Here is a 15,749-nt window from a genome sequence, read left to right on the forward strand (position 1 = left end):
TCCGCAGTTACCTCAGCTCTTCAACACAATTTAGAATCTTTCAGCTTATTATGTTAGTGTTAGGGATTTACCTTATATCAGTCACAATGACATTCCCTGCCATTTATCGGAAATGTAAATTATGTATTTTTGTGATACTGAAAAACCAGCTTCTAATCACTACAACTATTAGCTAAGCCAAGTTGCTTTTATTGACATTCCAAGCGCAGCATCTCTGTGCTGAATGTTTTAAAGATCCCATGTCATGGCCATTTCTACTGATCATAATTCCATTTGTTGAGGTATACTAAAATAGATTTATACTGTGCAATTTTCCAAACTCACATTGGTTTCTCATACAGCATCTCTGTAAAGCAGGGGTGGGGAACCTCCGGCCTCCGGGCCGTATACGGCCCGCGAGACCATTTGGTACGGCCCTCGAGGTAATTTATAAACACACGCAAAAAAGAAAAAAATTAAAGAAATCTAGACCGCAAAATAATTAAACAAGCGAGTGCCTGTTTTTCCTGGCCAAGGTCAGGGTCCTTGAACACAACACGAGCCTAACGTGTCATCACGTGGTATTATGTCTCGTCTGACAGGGGTGCAGTTCTGACGGAGGGCACCAGAACGCGGCTCCGGCACGTTCACAAATTGCAGTATCCATAAGGAGCCGTACACATGCTGCACTTTTTGCGTGGCTGTGCCTTTAGTTGTAAGCCCAGTTGCGATCTATCAATCTGTCATACTGATCATACAGTCAATAACTTCTTTGTTATTAGCATCTGGTTAGCTAGCTATGCTAACGAATATAAGAAGCTTTTTCTACAACCAGTGAGGTAAAGGCACATCTTTATATGATCATTATAGTTATAAAAAACAAGAGAATAAAGTAAACAGGTATAAAATACTATATGACAGTAAAAGAAAGTTGTTATTAATAAACAAGAATACAGTTTAAAAGGGGAGTGATGTGTAAAATATCCATAAAGAAAAATCTGCTTACAGTTCTGTTTCATATGGATGTTGATGTATCCATAGATCTCATAATGTTGCTCTCAAAGTGCACCAGATTGATGCTTTTAACTTATACAAACAAAATCTTCCCGGGGGAGCATGGGGAGGTTGGGTCTCCCCCCACTTAAATCATGTTCACATGGATAGGAAACTAAATACATTTGCACACATCTTGTGTCCATATCTTTTTGTTTTGGTGGTAATGCCACAACCGTGCACGTGAATGCATGCGCGAGACATGGTAAAATATCTGGATTAAGAGGTTGCTTTTTCTTTGCACAGCATGAAAGAAAGGCGAAATGAATGGGCTGTGATTTTAGTATTTTTAAGCAGAGGTCAATCATTTGTACGGCCCTCGGAGGATGTTGGAAAAATTGAAATGGCCCTTGAGAGGAAAAAGGTTCCCCACCCCTGCTGTAAAGCACCGGTATTCACTCTCTGTCCTAAACGGCTTGTTGGAGCTCCTGCCCCTTCCTCACTGTGAGCCCAGTGTGCTCTGATTGGTCGCGACGTAAGAGACTTGTTGCTGCGAGGAGCAGACAGGCTTCCGTGTCGGCGATACAGTGAGAAAAAGCAAAACTCATCCTGAGCACACACAAACACTCACACCCGAAGTAAAAGCAATAAGTGTGGCTTGATATTGAGAAAGAAAAAGGTTTATAACGCTGTGAGAATGGGTCTACGGAGAGCATTTCTCCGCGATCCTGATGTAGTAGCCGGAAAAACGTTTACCTATTTAAACAGTCGTGTAGATACCTTGTTTGTTTTAAACATCATAAACACACAAACAACAATGAATACTTACAGGTAGCATACCTGCCAACCCTACCGATTTGGGCGGTAATCTACCGCTTTTTACATGTTTCTACCGCCTACCGACTTAGCTGGCTTTCCCTACCGATTTTCAATCTTCCCAAACTATAACAAATAAAAATGACACTACATAGACACAGGACTCAACTTTTGTCGGACACCGTTTGCAGCGTGTCTGTGATCCCATCATATAAACAGTCTTCCGTGTTTCTGAAAGAGAAACAACGTGCAGACCGGGGGTAACACTGCCTTTCCTCTGCACCCCCGGGGCTGATGGGTAATCACTCCCAAATGAGTTTAGGGGAACAGAGAAGACGCATTTGAGTCCTGCAGGATTTCCCCGTTAATATCAGTGTCTCGAAAACACATGTTGGCGACTGAAAGACATCCAGAGTTTGGTCTTTTCCTGAAGCATCCTTCACCTACAGTTTCTCAACTGAAAGAGGACCACAAACACACTAAAGATACAGGTATAATACCATTTTGGGGATATTTATCTCCCATTCTTTCACTTTTTCTGACATTTTCAACACCAAACATGTCGTTAATGTCTCTGTTTAGTGAACTACGGCAATCTGAAAGCCTGTACATTATTTATATCACACTTTATCAGTAGAAAAATGCAGGAAATTACTTTTTTAATGCAGTATTTTCTGATTTATGGCGCAACACAAAGATATTTCGCTCTGTGCAAACCTTTGACTCTATCCAATCCAATCCAATCCAACTTTATTTATATAGCACTTTAAAACCTTGAGACCAAAGTGCTGTACAGAGAGATAAGTTCACACAACATAATATAAATACATTTAAAATTCAAGATACAAACACAAAACAAACCAGAATAAACGTAATAATAAAAACAATAATAACAGCCATATAATAAAAACAATAGACCACTCAAAGCCAATAACAGCAACAATCTACTTGTTTCCGAATGCTAAGGACAAGAGGTGGGTTTTAAGACGGGATTTAAAAGCAGACAGTGTGTGAGCCTGTCTGGTTAGCAAGGGCAGGTCGTTCCACAGTTTAGGGGCGGCAGCAGAGAAAGCACGGTCCCCTCTGCGCTTAGACTTTGTTTTTGGCACCCTCAGGAGCAACTGATTGGCTGACCTGAGAGTGTGAGTGGGCATGTAGCTGTGTAACAGCTCAGAGAGGTAGGGCGGGGCCAGGCCATTGAGGGCTTTAAAAGTAAATAAAAGAGTTTTAAAATGAATCCTCAAAGGAACGGGCAGCCAGTGGAGCGAAGATAAAATGGGGGAAATGTGCTCGTATTTGCGTGTGCCAGTTAGTAGCCGTGCTGCTGCATTTTGCACCATCTGCAGGCGAGCAAGGGAGGATGCACTTATCCCCATATATATTGCATTACAATAATCCAAGCGGGAGGTGACGAAGGCATGGATTACCGTTTCAAAGAGGTCACTATTTAAAAAAGGCTTTATTTTGGCTAGCTGCCTGAGGTGGAAGAAGCTGTTTTTAACAACTGCCTTGATCTGGCTGTCAAGCTTGAGTTCAGGGTCCATCTTTATCCCAAGATTTGTGATGGTAGGCCTGGTGGAGTGGCCAAGGGGTCCTAGGTCTATAGGAGTGGTCCGAGGGGCACCAAAAACCATCACTTCGGTTTTGTCATCATTTAATTTTAAAAAGTTGCATGACATCCAGGATTGAATGTCTTCAAGGCAGTTTAACAGCGGTTTAATTGAATATGAGTCATTCTTTATAAGTGGCACATATATTTGGCAATCGTCTGCATAGCAATGGAAAGCAATACCGTGCTTCCTAAGAATGGACCCAAGAGGGAGCAATTACAGGGAGAACAACAGGGGGCCTAACACTGAGCCCTGTGGAATCCCACAAAAGAGAGGAGCAGACGAGGACTCAGAGTCCCCAAGGCTGACGCAGAAAGTCCTACCATTCAGATACGACCTAAACCATTCGAGGGCTTTGCCCCTAATGCCCACCCACTGCTCCAAACGAGCTATCAGGATCTCATGGTCCACTGTGTCAAAAGCGGCCGTTAGATCAAGGAGTAAAAGGATAATGCATTCACCTGAGTCTGTTGCTAAAAGGATATCATTAAAAACTCTTAAAAGAGCTGATTCCGTGCTGTGTAAGGTTTTAAAACCAGATTGTAAGACCTCAAGTACCTTGTGCTCTTCCAGAAAAGCGAGAAGTTGACTGTATACAATCTTCTCTAGGATTTTGGACATAAAAGGCAATTTGGAAATGGGCCTAAAGTTTGCAAGAACTGTGGGATCCAGACTAGGTTTCTTAATAAGTGGTTGTACAACGGCATGTTTCCAATTTTCCGGAACAACCCCTGTGAGCAGACTGCTGTTAAAAATGTCAAGAACAAAAGGGCCTATAGTGGGGAATACCTCTTTAAAAAATCGAGGAGGGACAGGGTCGATTGGAGAACCAGAGGGTTTTATTTTGGAGACAATCCCCTGCACAGAAGACAGAGTCATAGGCTCAAAACGGTCAAAAACAGCAAAGCAGGGGGCAGAGACAGAGGTGTCGTTTGATGGAGCAATGATTTGAGTCCTAGTTGAAGTGACTTTATTAATAAAAAATTGAAGAAAATGTTCACAGACTGCACGGGAGGTCTCCACACAGGTAGTCTGAGGGGCATTAAGAGCTGAATCTATTGTCTGAAATAGTACACGAGGTTTGTGACAGTTTAAAAGAATGATGTCAGAGAAATGTTTTATTTTTGCCTCTTTTACAGTTTTTTGATAGAGACGCCAACACTGCCTCAGCATTTGGAAAGACAAAGAGACTTGTAGTTTGTCCTTATTTCATCTTCTTTCAGCTCTACGGCATTCACGTCGGGCAGCCCGAGTCGTGGCATTTAGCCAAGGCTCGGATTTAGTTTTGAGATGCCTTGTTTTTAATGGAGCCACAGTGTCCATAGCAGCTTTACATGTGGAGTGAAACCATAAGCTAAGCTCCTCCGTAGTGTTTGACATAGGCTCATGGATAACACCGTTTTCATGATTAAACACGGCCGAAAACTGACCAGCAGTGGAAGTGTTAATGATACCAGACAGCCGGGCAGCAGTGCACGGTTTGACAGTAGTACAGGCAAGTGTAACATCAAATAAAACAGGCATATGATCTGAGAAAACAGCGTCACATATCTCCAAGTTAAGAACAGGCAAACCATATGATAAAACAATATCAAGTGTGTGTCCGCGTTCTTGCGTGGGGCCAGACACATACTGAGCAAGACTAAAAGAATCAACGAGGTTTAAAAAATCCTTTGCCATAGTTTTCTCAGGACAACATGAATATTAAAATCCCCAACAATAAGGACACGGTCATATTGCGGCATAATTTCAGCCAGAAAGTCAGAGAAATCATTTAGGAAGTCCTTATTGTATTTAGGAGGTCTATAGACCACTGCACACAGCACTGTGTGAGAGCGGCCGAGCTCGAACACGCTCAGTTCAAAGCTGCAAGGAGAGAATGACGGCGATAGTTGCTGACATTTAAAATCACTCCTGAAAACTGTAGCTACTCCTCCGCCTCGGCCCGAAGTCCGTGGAGAGTTAAAATGGCAGCAATCTGGAGGTAAAAGTTTGGTAAAGGCGCTGGACTCACCAGTACCGAGCCATGACTCTAATATGTCAACAACATGAAACAAGAATATGAACCTGGCTTTATCCAATGTTCACACAAGAGTTCTAAATCCTGACACATCCTTCATCTACTGTCTCAACTGAAAGAGGACCAGAAACACATTAAAAATATAATAAAATGCGGAGACTTAGGGATATTTATCTCCCATTCTTTTACTTTTGCACATTTTACAGACCAAACATGTCGTTGATGTCACTGTTTACCAAACTACCACTTTTTCTGAAAAATGCATAAAAGGATGCAATATATGTTAAATACATGGTTTATACATGTAATTACTGGGGTTCCATTTCTTCTGATTACTTAATTTGGGCGTGCATATTTGCCGCGCGCAAACCTACCTCTTTTGGATTTCGAAAGGTTGGCATGTATGAGGTAGTGGTGTTATTACGTATTGCGCCGAGGCTTCGGAGCGTGTAGCTTTTTATGAAGCTTGTATCGAGGCATGTGCCGTTTTGGGCCAGTGACGTCATCGATGACAAACGAAGCCTCGCTGCCTGTCGATACCACGTGACTGCTTCAGAAAGTGCTTTAGATCGGTTGAACCACAACGCTCATAATACCCATGGATATATAATAAGAACGATATTACCCCTCCTGTACCCGGGCCCGGTGACACGATGGAATTAAGAGAGCTCAGACCCTCACTCATATAGAGGTCGGAACATGTCATAAATAAATAAAAGCATAAATAGATGTAGGAATAAAAACATGAATAAATAAATAAATGAATAAATACAGAAATGAATAGTCTAAACTGTTTTCAGATACATTCTCAGTGTGTGGGCTGTGGCTCAGCTGGAAAGCAGTTGACTTACAACCGCAGGATACCTGGTTCAACGACTGGTCAGTAAGTCTTTTTTGTTTTTTTATAAAAGCTACAGCTAAATGAGATAATGTAGTTAATATATGTATTCTTTGATATGGTTTAGTTTTTCTCAGGCTACAACATGGTTAAGTTTACAAATATTATTAAGGAATACAAATCCCTCTTTGCAATGTTTACCAGCCTCCTTATAGGCTTTTCGATCACAATCATTAAACTGGAATAAAAACAATATTGTTAACATGAAAATATGATTCTATGTTCGTTGTTTAGAGTTATTCTAAGGCTTTACTCATTGGGAACTCGGTATGAGATACAGCACACTGTTGAGATGTCCAATCTGCCTGTTTTACACACTTTGACCAACAGGGGGGTTTGTGTTAAAATGAAGCCCATGATGAAGCCTCATGAGACGAACCCTTTTGTGAACCAATTGGCTGGAAAGCTTCATAAGGCTTACAGGTTGTGTACCCGAATCTCCCGCTGGTCCAAACAAAGTAGGAACATCATCGTTCTTCAGTGCCCTACGCTGTACATATGATACATATGAATCGCTGAAAGGTTTGGGAAACTTTGTTTTGTGAAAGGCTGGCAGAGGGTGCGGCCATAGCTCTGGGCGTGGCTACTGGGTATCCCTACGTAGCGATACCCAGGAAGTAAACAATGGAAAATGAGAAATCTCCAACGAGGCGTTTTGGGGAGGTATTTTCTGTGTTAGAGTTTTACTCCCTACAAGGTGTACTTTGAGGGTTTTTGACCCTGCACACCGTTTACATGCATAAAAACCTTCATAACACACAAGGGGACGGATAATAACCGGAAAAGCATGACATGGGACCTTTAAACGCATTTACCATACAACTGTGTTTACAGCTTATCCACTGCCATGTGGACAAATGTTGCTGCTGTTTCAACTATTTTAAATTATTTTATTTTTGAAGTTGTAAAAGGATGGGAGTCATTTCTATTTTGTAAATCGTGTTCAAGGGTTAACTGCTATTACATAACATAATGTCAAAGGATATTTGTATTGCAAAATGTAGCATTTTTCAGACCACTAACCAGGATATCTCAACCTATTTTTGACCATTCTTCTCTTTTTAAATCTGTCTCTTGCCAGTCCGAGACATTTATTGAAAGCAAATACTAAGTGACTCTTAGAAAACTATCTCTCATAGTTATTCATTTTCTTTCCAGCCAATCTGAAGGAGCTGATCTCTCAGACGATGGTCAGCTGGGCCCAGGAGTGTCACATCCTGGACTCTGAGCTGGTCCGTAAGATGTTCAGCCTGCTGAGGAGGCAGTACGACAGCATCGGGGAGCTGCTCCGGGCCATGAGGAAGACTTACACCATCAGCGCTGCCTCCATCCAGGACACCATCAACCTCTTGGCCGCCCTCGGTCAAATCAGATCTCTGCTGTCTGTGCGCATGGGGAAAGAGGAGGAGAAGCTCATGATTGATGGCCTTGCGTAGGTTTATTTATAGGAGCCCTACTTCTGTTAATTGCATCACAAATCAACTTTTATACTATGTGTAAATCATAATATTTCTTGCTTTGCTAGTTTTAGTTTTAAACTATTTTTGCGCACTGCTAAAATGCATTTGTGTTTTCAGTGAATGTTAACTATCTTTTATGTCTTGTATCTTCTCCAGTGACATCATGAACAACAAAGTCTTCTACCAGCACCCCAACCTGATGAGAATCCTGGGCATGCATGAGACTGTTATGGAGGTCATGGTCAATGTGCTCGGAGGACACAAGTCCCAGGTTGAACAACTTCTACCTCTATATTTCTCTCTAACTCCACAGGCCATTAAAGAGGCTCCCACAGAGTTCACTGCGCCAAGAGCGATGCTTCTCACTGAGAAAGTTTCTCTTTTAGTCCAGTTTTGTGTGTTATCATTTGTAACTGTGCATTAATGAAGACGGGGTCCCAGTAGGTGGGCTCTCTCCTCAGGCTGACAGCATCAGAGTTAGGGATGGAGGGCAGAGAGGGCAGAGTGAGCGTGGCAGTGTGTGAAGGCTTTTCAGACTTTAATTAGGAACAAAGACATGCAGGGGGGACTTTATTGTAACAAGCCTGGAGAAAGTCATTACAATCAACTCTGCAACCCTGTATAAATCTCCCAACACTTGTTATCAAATTACTTTTTTTTTGTTGAGTGACTATTAGCAATGTCTCGACATTAAGATAATAGTCTGTGAATACATTTATATTTTGTATGCTTTTTGTAATCTCAGTTGTTTTATAATCTAACCAGGGAATGTTTTTGACCCTACTTAGTCTTTATGTGCCATTTCACAGGAAATTGCTTTTCCCAAAATGGTGGCCAGTTGCTGTCGCTTCCTGTGCTACTTCTGCCGGATCAGCCGCCAGAACCAGAAAGCCATGTTCGACCACCTCAGCTACCTGCTGGAGAACAGCAGTGTGGGCCTAGGTCTGTACTCCTGTTTATATCTCTGTTTAGCTGACTCTATTACTAATATCTAGATTTTAGAGTAACAACATTATTTAACTAGACATGCTAGCTAAAGAATGTTCTTAAAGAAGATGGATGGTGCATAGGATGGAAAACAAAATCGAAAACAGCCAGGGCTCTCATTTTTCTGTGTGATACACTGTAATCATCCCTTTTGCCATCATAGGACTTGAGCTGTGCCTATGAGCTCACATATATTAGTGTTGCACCTTGAAGAACGTGTGTGTAATTGTGAGTCGGAGTGCTGAGAATTCAGAGAGAGCGACTCATCTCAAATTTCTGTTAGAAGATGGATGATTCCCGGCTTGGGGGTGAGAGTGTCTCCCCTGAATGCACCCAATCTCACACACACACACACACACACACACGCACACACACACACACACACACACACACACACACACACACACACACACACACACACACACACACTTCAGACTGCTAAATAAGCAGGTAACTACAAGTAATCCAAGACTAGAGCTGATTGGGACTTAACATTTAGAAAAAGCTACAACCACAGTATCAATGATGGTCATAGTATTTACATTGCTACATAAACGGGTTCCTATTAACACCAAATATTGAGTGACCCCTGACCTCATAATATTATATGTGTCGATAGCAAATTGGTACAGGACACTTTCCTTTAACACTGATGTTAACCAGATGCTGGCACATCAGCTACCAGTGGCAACACCACCCCCTGCTGTTGGCTGACATGTAAACACAGACACAGGCTTCAATCTAATACTAAAGTTAGATGCTTGTGCTTTGTATTGTAGCTTCACCAGCTATGAGGGGCTCCACTCCTCTGGACGTGGCTGCTTCCTCGGTGATGGACAACAACGGCCTTGCTCTGGCGCTGGAGGAGCCTGATCTGGACAAGGTAAGACTCTCCCTTTTTTTGTTACCCAATTTAAAATAACTTGGGAAGAAAAGGCTAAAGCTGGATAAGTATTGATCTTTAATGTGAAGTTATGTATGTGCTGCACCTTTAGGTGGTCACCTACCTAGCAGGATGTGGGCTCCAGAGTTGTCCAATACTCTTAGCTAAAGGTTATCCAGACATCGGCTGGAACCCCATAGAGGGGGAGCGTTACCTCTCCTTCCTGCGGTTTGCTGTCTTTGTGAATGGTAAGACTGCATTTATGATCTGGACTTTCTTTCTTTCTGTTTATTATTATAATTGTTTTCTATCCTAACAAGTAGAAAAGCGACCAAAGGTCCAACTGTGTTTGAAAGACTTTAATTCACCTGCTCAAAGCTAAATGTTAGGCATAGTGGTGTGTTTATGTATTTTTATGGGGACATTAATAATTTATTTTATTATATGCACTGTATAAGCTTCTATGATTGTATGTCTATGCTCCAGGCGAAAGCGTGGAGGAGAACTCCAGCGTTGTAGTCAAGCTGCTCATCCGTCGCCCAGAGTGTTTTGGACCCGCCCTGAGGGGGGAGGGGGGGAACGGCCTGCTGGCTGCCATGAAGGAAGCCATCAAGATCTCTGAGACGCCGGCCTTGGACCTGCCGGGCTCTGTGCACGGAGTCAACTCTGATGTGTAAGACGGAAAGATCAAGCAAAAATTCTCAGATCAATACTGAGGATTTACAATCCTGAAGAGATAAGCTTATCCCCCTCGCTTGGATCTTTACTGTGATGCCCTTTAGAAACGTTTTCCTCCGTTTCACTCTTAGGTCTGCTGATGGTGACGATGAGGAGGAGGTGGTACACATGGGCAATGCCATCATGTCCTTCTACTCTGCACTCATCGACCTGTTGGGACGTTGCGCACCGGAGATGCATGTACGTTGGATACAAATTATGAATTTAATTGTCGCTTTTCCCACAGATGCCCATAATTCTACTTCCTTTTCACTTTTTTAGCTTATCAACAAGGGGAAAGGTGAAGCTCTGCGTATTCGTGCCATCCTGCGCTCTCTGGTGCCGACTGAAGACATTGTGGGAATTATCAGCATACCGCTCAAAATGCCAATCACCAACAAAGGTACTGGTCATGATCACTCTTACTACACACACAGCATCATGGGACACATCCTCTTCCTGTGCATGCTAGGGAATCCAGCTGACGTGGAGGTACAATGGTTGACAAAAGTCGGCACATTCAGAGCAAGGCGGAAGGTTATTGATTACATTTCACTGCTCATGCCTTTTTAATCAGCCTGATCATTTCTATAGCGAGCTGTCTGCTCTATTGATTAATCTGCATAAGCATGGCAAGACTCGGCTCCTAGATTTGCTGCCCAGATTGCGCCACACAAACTCTGTCAGCAGGCCAAGAGGGAGCCCAAAACTCTCCTTCACATGCTGCTACATGCCACCTAATAAATACACATGGCTTTTCTAATCAGAAAGGACTTTCTATTATGCACTGTGGGGTGTTTTTGCTCCTGAGTGGTTTACTCTTTTTGTTGTTTCTTCCTTTTCCTGTCTCCTTCCCTCCCAGATGGGTCAGTGACTGAGCCGGACATGTCTGCCTGTTTCTGTCCGGACCACAAGGCCCCCATGGTGCTGTTTTTGGACAGGGTGTATGGTATCGAGGACCAGAGCTTTCTGCTTCACCTCCTCGAAGTGGGCTTTCTTCCTGACCTGAGGGCGGCTACATCTCTGGATACGGTGGGCAAAGCCTACAACAACATGGGAGAGAAGTTATAAACAGCTGGCGTCTGTAACATGAACCATATCAAAGAGTTCTCAGGATCTATTATATTAGGAAAACTTTTATGAGGTGATCCTCATGAAGGTTGAAGTTCATCATCGGTTAATTTAAGTGATTGTTCTTATCAACAAACAGTTTAAGAACTTTAAACTCAAATCAATAAAGTCCAGACTTAAGGCTTAAATGAAGCCATCATCATCATCGTCAATTGTATTTACAGCACAGCAGCACACGAAGGACTGAAAGTCGTTTTGAGCACCTAGCCTGCAGTGAAGTCAGCTATTTTGTGAGCTGAGTCCAATTGTTTGTAAACTATGTGTACACTGCAGTGTTTGTTTTGAATCACAGCCAAAGACAGCAAGGGACGTTTTTTTTTTTCATATTGTCATTAAAATCTCTGCAAGACTATGCTAATACAGAAATAGTTTAGGAGTAGCACACGTAGTGAAGGGGTTTTAGAGTTGCTCAGCAATGTTTATGTTAAGTTTGCTTACATGAGCCACTTGACATATCAGACCAAGTAAGGATGTAGCATTAAATAGCCAACAAACAACAACAAACATTTTCTCTAAAGAAAAAGGTTGTTACTATCCTAAATTAGTTTAAGTTTTGCCCCAGCTGCCACCTGATGTCTGACCGGTGACCCTCCCCTTCCACAGGATTGTCTTTGTACCACAGAGACAGCCCTGGCCATGAACCGCTTCATCGGCTCAGCCATGCTCCCCCTCCTCACCCGCTGCGCCCCTCTCTTCGCCGGCACGGAGCACTATGCCACTCTCATCGACTCCACTCTGCACACCATCTACCGCCTTTCCAAGGGCCGCTCCCTCACCAAGGCCCAGAGAGACGCCATAGAGGAGTGCCTGCTGGCCGTCTGCAAGTGAGTGTTCTTACAGACTCTCTTTTAGTGGAGTCAGACGCTTTTTCCTGGCTTTAGTGATATCTGAGTTTGCTGTAAAAGATCGGCAGTGCATCCTGCTTTCTAACTTTACTCTATTATAGCTCAGGGCATGGTTTCCTAAGATATCCCTCTTAAATCAGTGTCACAAAAGTGGTCAGAGTGAATAAGTTCTGGTCAAAGGCAGCTGGAGGCTGCAGCTCTCTTATCTCTCTCGCCCTATTCTGCAGGCACCTTCGTCCCTCCATGCTGCAGCAGCTCCTGCACCGCCTCGTCTTTGACGTGCCCTTGCTGACTGATTACTGCAAGATGCCTCTGAGAGTGAGCAACAATTTCTTCACTTTTACCATGTTTTAAATCCTAAATCTTGCCTTTATATCTTCTAGCGCGTCGGTCTTCTTCCATGCCTCAGTTTTAGCTGTTTAATGTCTTTCCTTCTGTACTTTTCAACACTTTGTTGCGCCTGTGGGGTCACTGCTTGGTTGCTTTTAACGACCTCAGTTTCTAAGTTTGTAGGGGGACGTACCAACATCTTATTTCCACTACATTTTTACCTTTTAATGTAATAATACTGGTGTACACCTCTGTCTCTCAGACACGCTCACAAATACACACTCAAAGGTGAGCCTTTCTAACACAGCCACAGTATTAATCATCCGGTGTGGAAGAAGTGGGCCGCTGCAGGAGGAAAAACAAGGGGATGAAGTATTGGACTTTGTGATTACAGGCTTGTTGGCTCCAGCGCTCCACTCAATCCGTCTGAAAGACATGGGAAAAATACTGAAGATGTAATATATTGTGACTAGCCTGTGAAATTGTGTTCCACAAGGATTTATAACGGCTCAATGTGTTGGGAGCATTGGTAAAGGATACATATGCGTTGCTTGTAACAGAAAACTGTTGTTTATTACTTTGCTTGTGTTGACCTTTGCCCTGTGTGTGTCCTCCAGCTGCTCACCAACCACTATGAGCAGAACTGGAAGTACTACTGCCTCCCGTCGGGCTGGGGCAGCTACGGCACAGCATCCGAGGATGAACTGCTGCTCACCAAGAAAATCTTCTGGGGAGTGTTTGATTCTCTGTCCCAGAGGGTGAGGGCTCACTCAAGTCTTTTCTCTTATTAGGGTCCTTCGCAATTTCCATGTGACTTTTGCATTACACGTGTTTCTCAAAAGACTGATGTCTACTCCTTTTAAAAATAAACTAAAAACGTTTGTCAAAGATTATATTTTACAGAAGCCCTGAGGGGCAATTTGGGAAACAAATTATTGTTATAAATTTGTCTTAGTCAGATTCATATTGACTTTTCCTCCTGGGTTCATTACATGTAATTGTTATATTAATAAGTTGTAGTTTTTATATCTGCAAAACAAGTAGGAAAGAACCTGACAGTAATGTTACATAACTTTCTTACACACAATTCATACACATTGTGTTTACAGTGAATGGAGAAATTCAAAACTCACCTAGAAGAGAACGTTAATGCTTTTAGTCCCGTTTCGAACATGGGGTACTGGTGCACTTTAGCCTCTTGTGGTCAAAATGAGTATTAAAACCTTTTTCCCGCCAACTGTTTCACAAATGAAATTTTAGCCTGAATGTTCTGGCAAAAGTCAATTAAGGTCCGATTTGTAAAATGCAACACCAGGTCTGTAATCTCACTTGACATTAAGGGATCCCGTCGAATCCCACAAATGCTCTTCAAATATGATAAACAGTTGAATGAAAGTCAACGTATTCATCATCATCTTGATAAATATGGATTTAGCGAGGGACACATTGGCACACATAACTTAAGGTCTGTTGATAATGCAGGTGGCAGAAATCAGCACGTCTCTCTAAATGCACACTCATGAAAGGAGGCTGTGCAGAGGGGCGGCCTGAAAACATCAATATCTCTACAGTCATCATTGATCCAAAGCCTCTAACACGCTGGCTCCTTAGCTTTTAGAAGAATTCTTCATTAACGTCTCTTCTGTGGCTCAATTATCCTAATAGCTTTATTCAAGTCCTATTTTCAATGGATTCAAAATAAAAACACTTACTTGTTTTGCATTAACTCCGTAGCTTTCTTTCTCTCACCATGCAGAATTACGACGCAGAGCTATTCAAGATGGCCATGCCTTGCCTCAGTGCCATAGCTGGAGCTCTGCCACCGGACTATGTGGACGCCTCCATTAGCACCACAGTGGAGAAGCCAGTTTCTGTAGATGCTCAGGGCAACTTTGACCCCAAACCCATCAGTACTGCTAAGTAAGCCTTGTTTGACATTAATATAAACTGCAGTATCAGCATGACTTGTATATCATATTTGTGATAACACTAAAACACATTTGCATACACAACATGACTAATTGTCTCACTCCTTTTTACCAGTATTGCTCTTCCAGAGAAGCTTGAGCACTTTGCCAACAAATACGGAGAGCACGCCCATGAGAAATGGTCAGCAGAGAAGGTAAGGCCGAAGATAAGATTATTAACTTGCACAGTATTCGACTCTGAACAGGTCCTGAGTGTAAAAAAGGCAAGACATCTTAAAATACAAGCAAGGTCAGCACAAAAGCAGCCATGTTAGTATTTTAGTTTTTTCCAATATAGCAGCATTCTTTCCTTTGGTGATGCTTCCTCTTTCTTACTGTTGAAAGGGATCCTCTGGGCACGCTAACAATTGCGAGTCTCTGTGTAAAAATACCCTGCTCTTTTTTTGTGCCAACTGCTAAGCCTGCTTTGTTGCATCTGTCGACATTTTTAACTAGAGCTGAAGAGCAATAACTGTATGTACCATGACTCCTTTATGTCTTATCCCTTCACAGTCTTTCAATTATTATATCACGTCCTTAGGGGACTTTGACGATTTCTTTCACTCTCCTCTGTGCTTGCACCTCAGGTGCTGCTTGGATGGAAATATGGAGATGGTGTTGATGAGAAGTCCAAGATTCACCCCCAGCTCAGAATATACAAAGCCCTGACAGAGAAGGTACAGAATGTGAGATTTGTACAAAAAGAAAATAAAGAAACTGAATAAATAATCTAAAAATTGTGGCTTCTGGGCTTTTTCCCCATTTTTGTCTCTGTGCTTCAGGAGAAAGAGATTTACAGATGGCCAATTAGAGACTCCCTGAAGAGTATGCTGGCAATGGGCTGGAGCATCGACAGGAACAAGGATGGAGAGAGCATGTCTCAACAGAGGGAGAGTGAGAAAATGCGAAAGATCTCTCAGACTTCACAGGTACAGCGCAAATAATATGAATATGACAGGAAACACTAACATTAAAAGTCATGCAAAAACACTTTTGCTACCAACATTGTGTTTTTATGATGATCAACTCATCATACATCTTGTAATCATTAGCATTTTAATGTTAATCATTTAAAATACTTTTATATTTGGATTTTCTCTTAAACAAGCAGGT

At 42.4% G+C, this 15,749-nt stretch overlaps 1 protein-coding gene across 19 annotated transcripts in view; it reads left to right on the forward strand.

The window, feature by feature from the left end:
• LOC307046252 (ryanodine receptor 3) overlaps positions 1-15,749 on the forward strand; it is a 128,117-nt gene that overhangs the window by 77,904 nt on the left and 34,464 nt on the right. For 11 of the 19 annotated variants that reach the window (XR_013810119.1, XM_079692574.1, XM_079692577.1 and 8 more), the window contains 16 exons: positions 7,475-7,748; positions 7,933-8,047; positions 8,565-8,718; positions 9,543-9,646; positions 9,759-9,894; positions 10,133-10,319; positions 10,456-10,564; positions 10,646-10,766; positions 11,226-11,395; positions 12,098-12,318; positions 12,567-12,657; positions 13,287-13,427; positions 14,426-14,589; positions 14,713-14,791; positions 15,224-15,313; positions 15,419-15,565. Coding sequence is in view for 18 of the 19 variants with exons in the window: in XM_079692574.1 (XP_079548700.1) it covers positions 7,475-7,748; positions 7,933-8,047; positions 8,565-8,718; positions 9,543-9,646; positions 9,759-9,894; positions 10,133-10,319; positions 10,456-10,564; positions 10,646-10,766; positions 11,226-11,395; positions 12,098-12,318; positions 12,567-12,657; positions 13,287-13,427; positions 14,426-14,589; positions 14,713-14,791; positions 15,224-15,313; positions 15,419-15,565 (2,303 nt within the window). In the remaining variant the exon portion in view is untranslated. The remainder of the gene's footprint in view (positions 1-7,474; positions 7,749-7,932; positions 8,048-8,564; positions 8,719-9,542; positions 9,647-9,758; positions 9,895-10,132; positions 10,320-10,455; positions 10,565-10,645; positions 10,767-11,225; positions 11,396-12,097; positions 12,319-12,566; positions 12,658-13,286; positions 13,428-14,425; positions 14,590-14,712; positions 14,792-15,223; positions 15,314-15,418; positions 15,566-15,749) is intronic. The other 8 variants (XM_079692578.1, XM_079692569.1, XM_079692572.1 and 5 more) reach the window with 1 other exon arrangement.

Source organism: Notothenia rossii (assembly GCF_949606895.1).
Source record: "Notothenia rossii genome assembly, chromosome: 7".
Classification (NCBI taxonomy): Eukaryota; Metazoa; Chordata; class Actinopteri; order Perciformes; family Nototheniidae; genus Notothenia; species Notothenia rossii.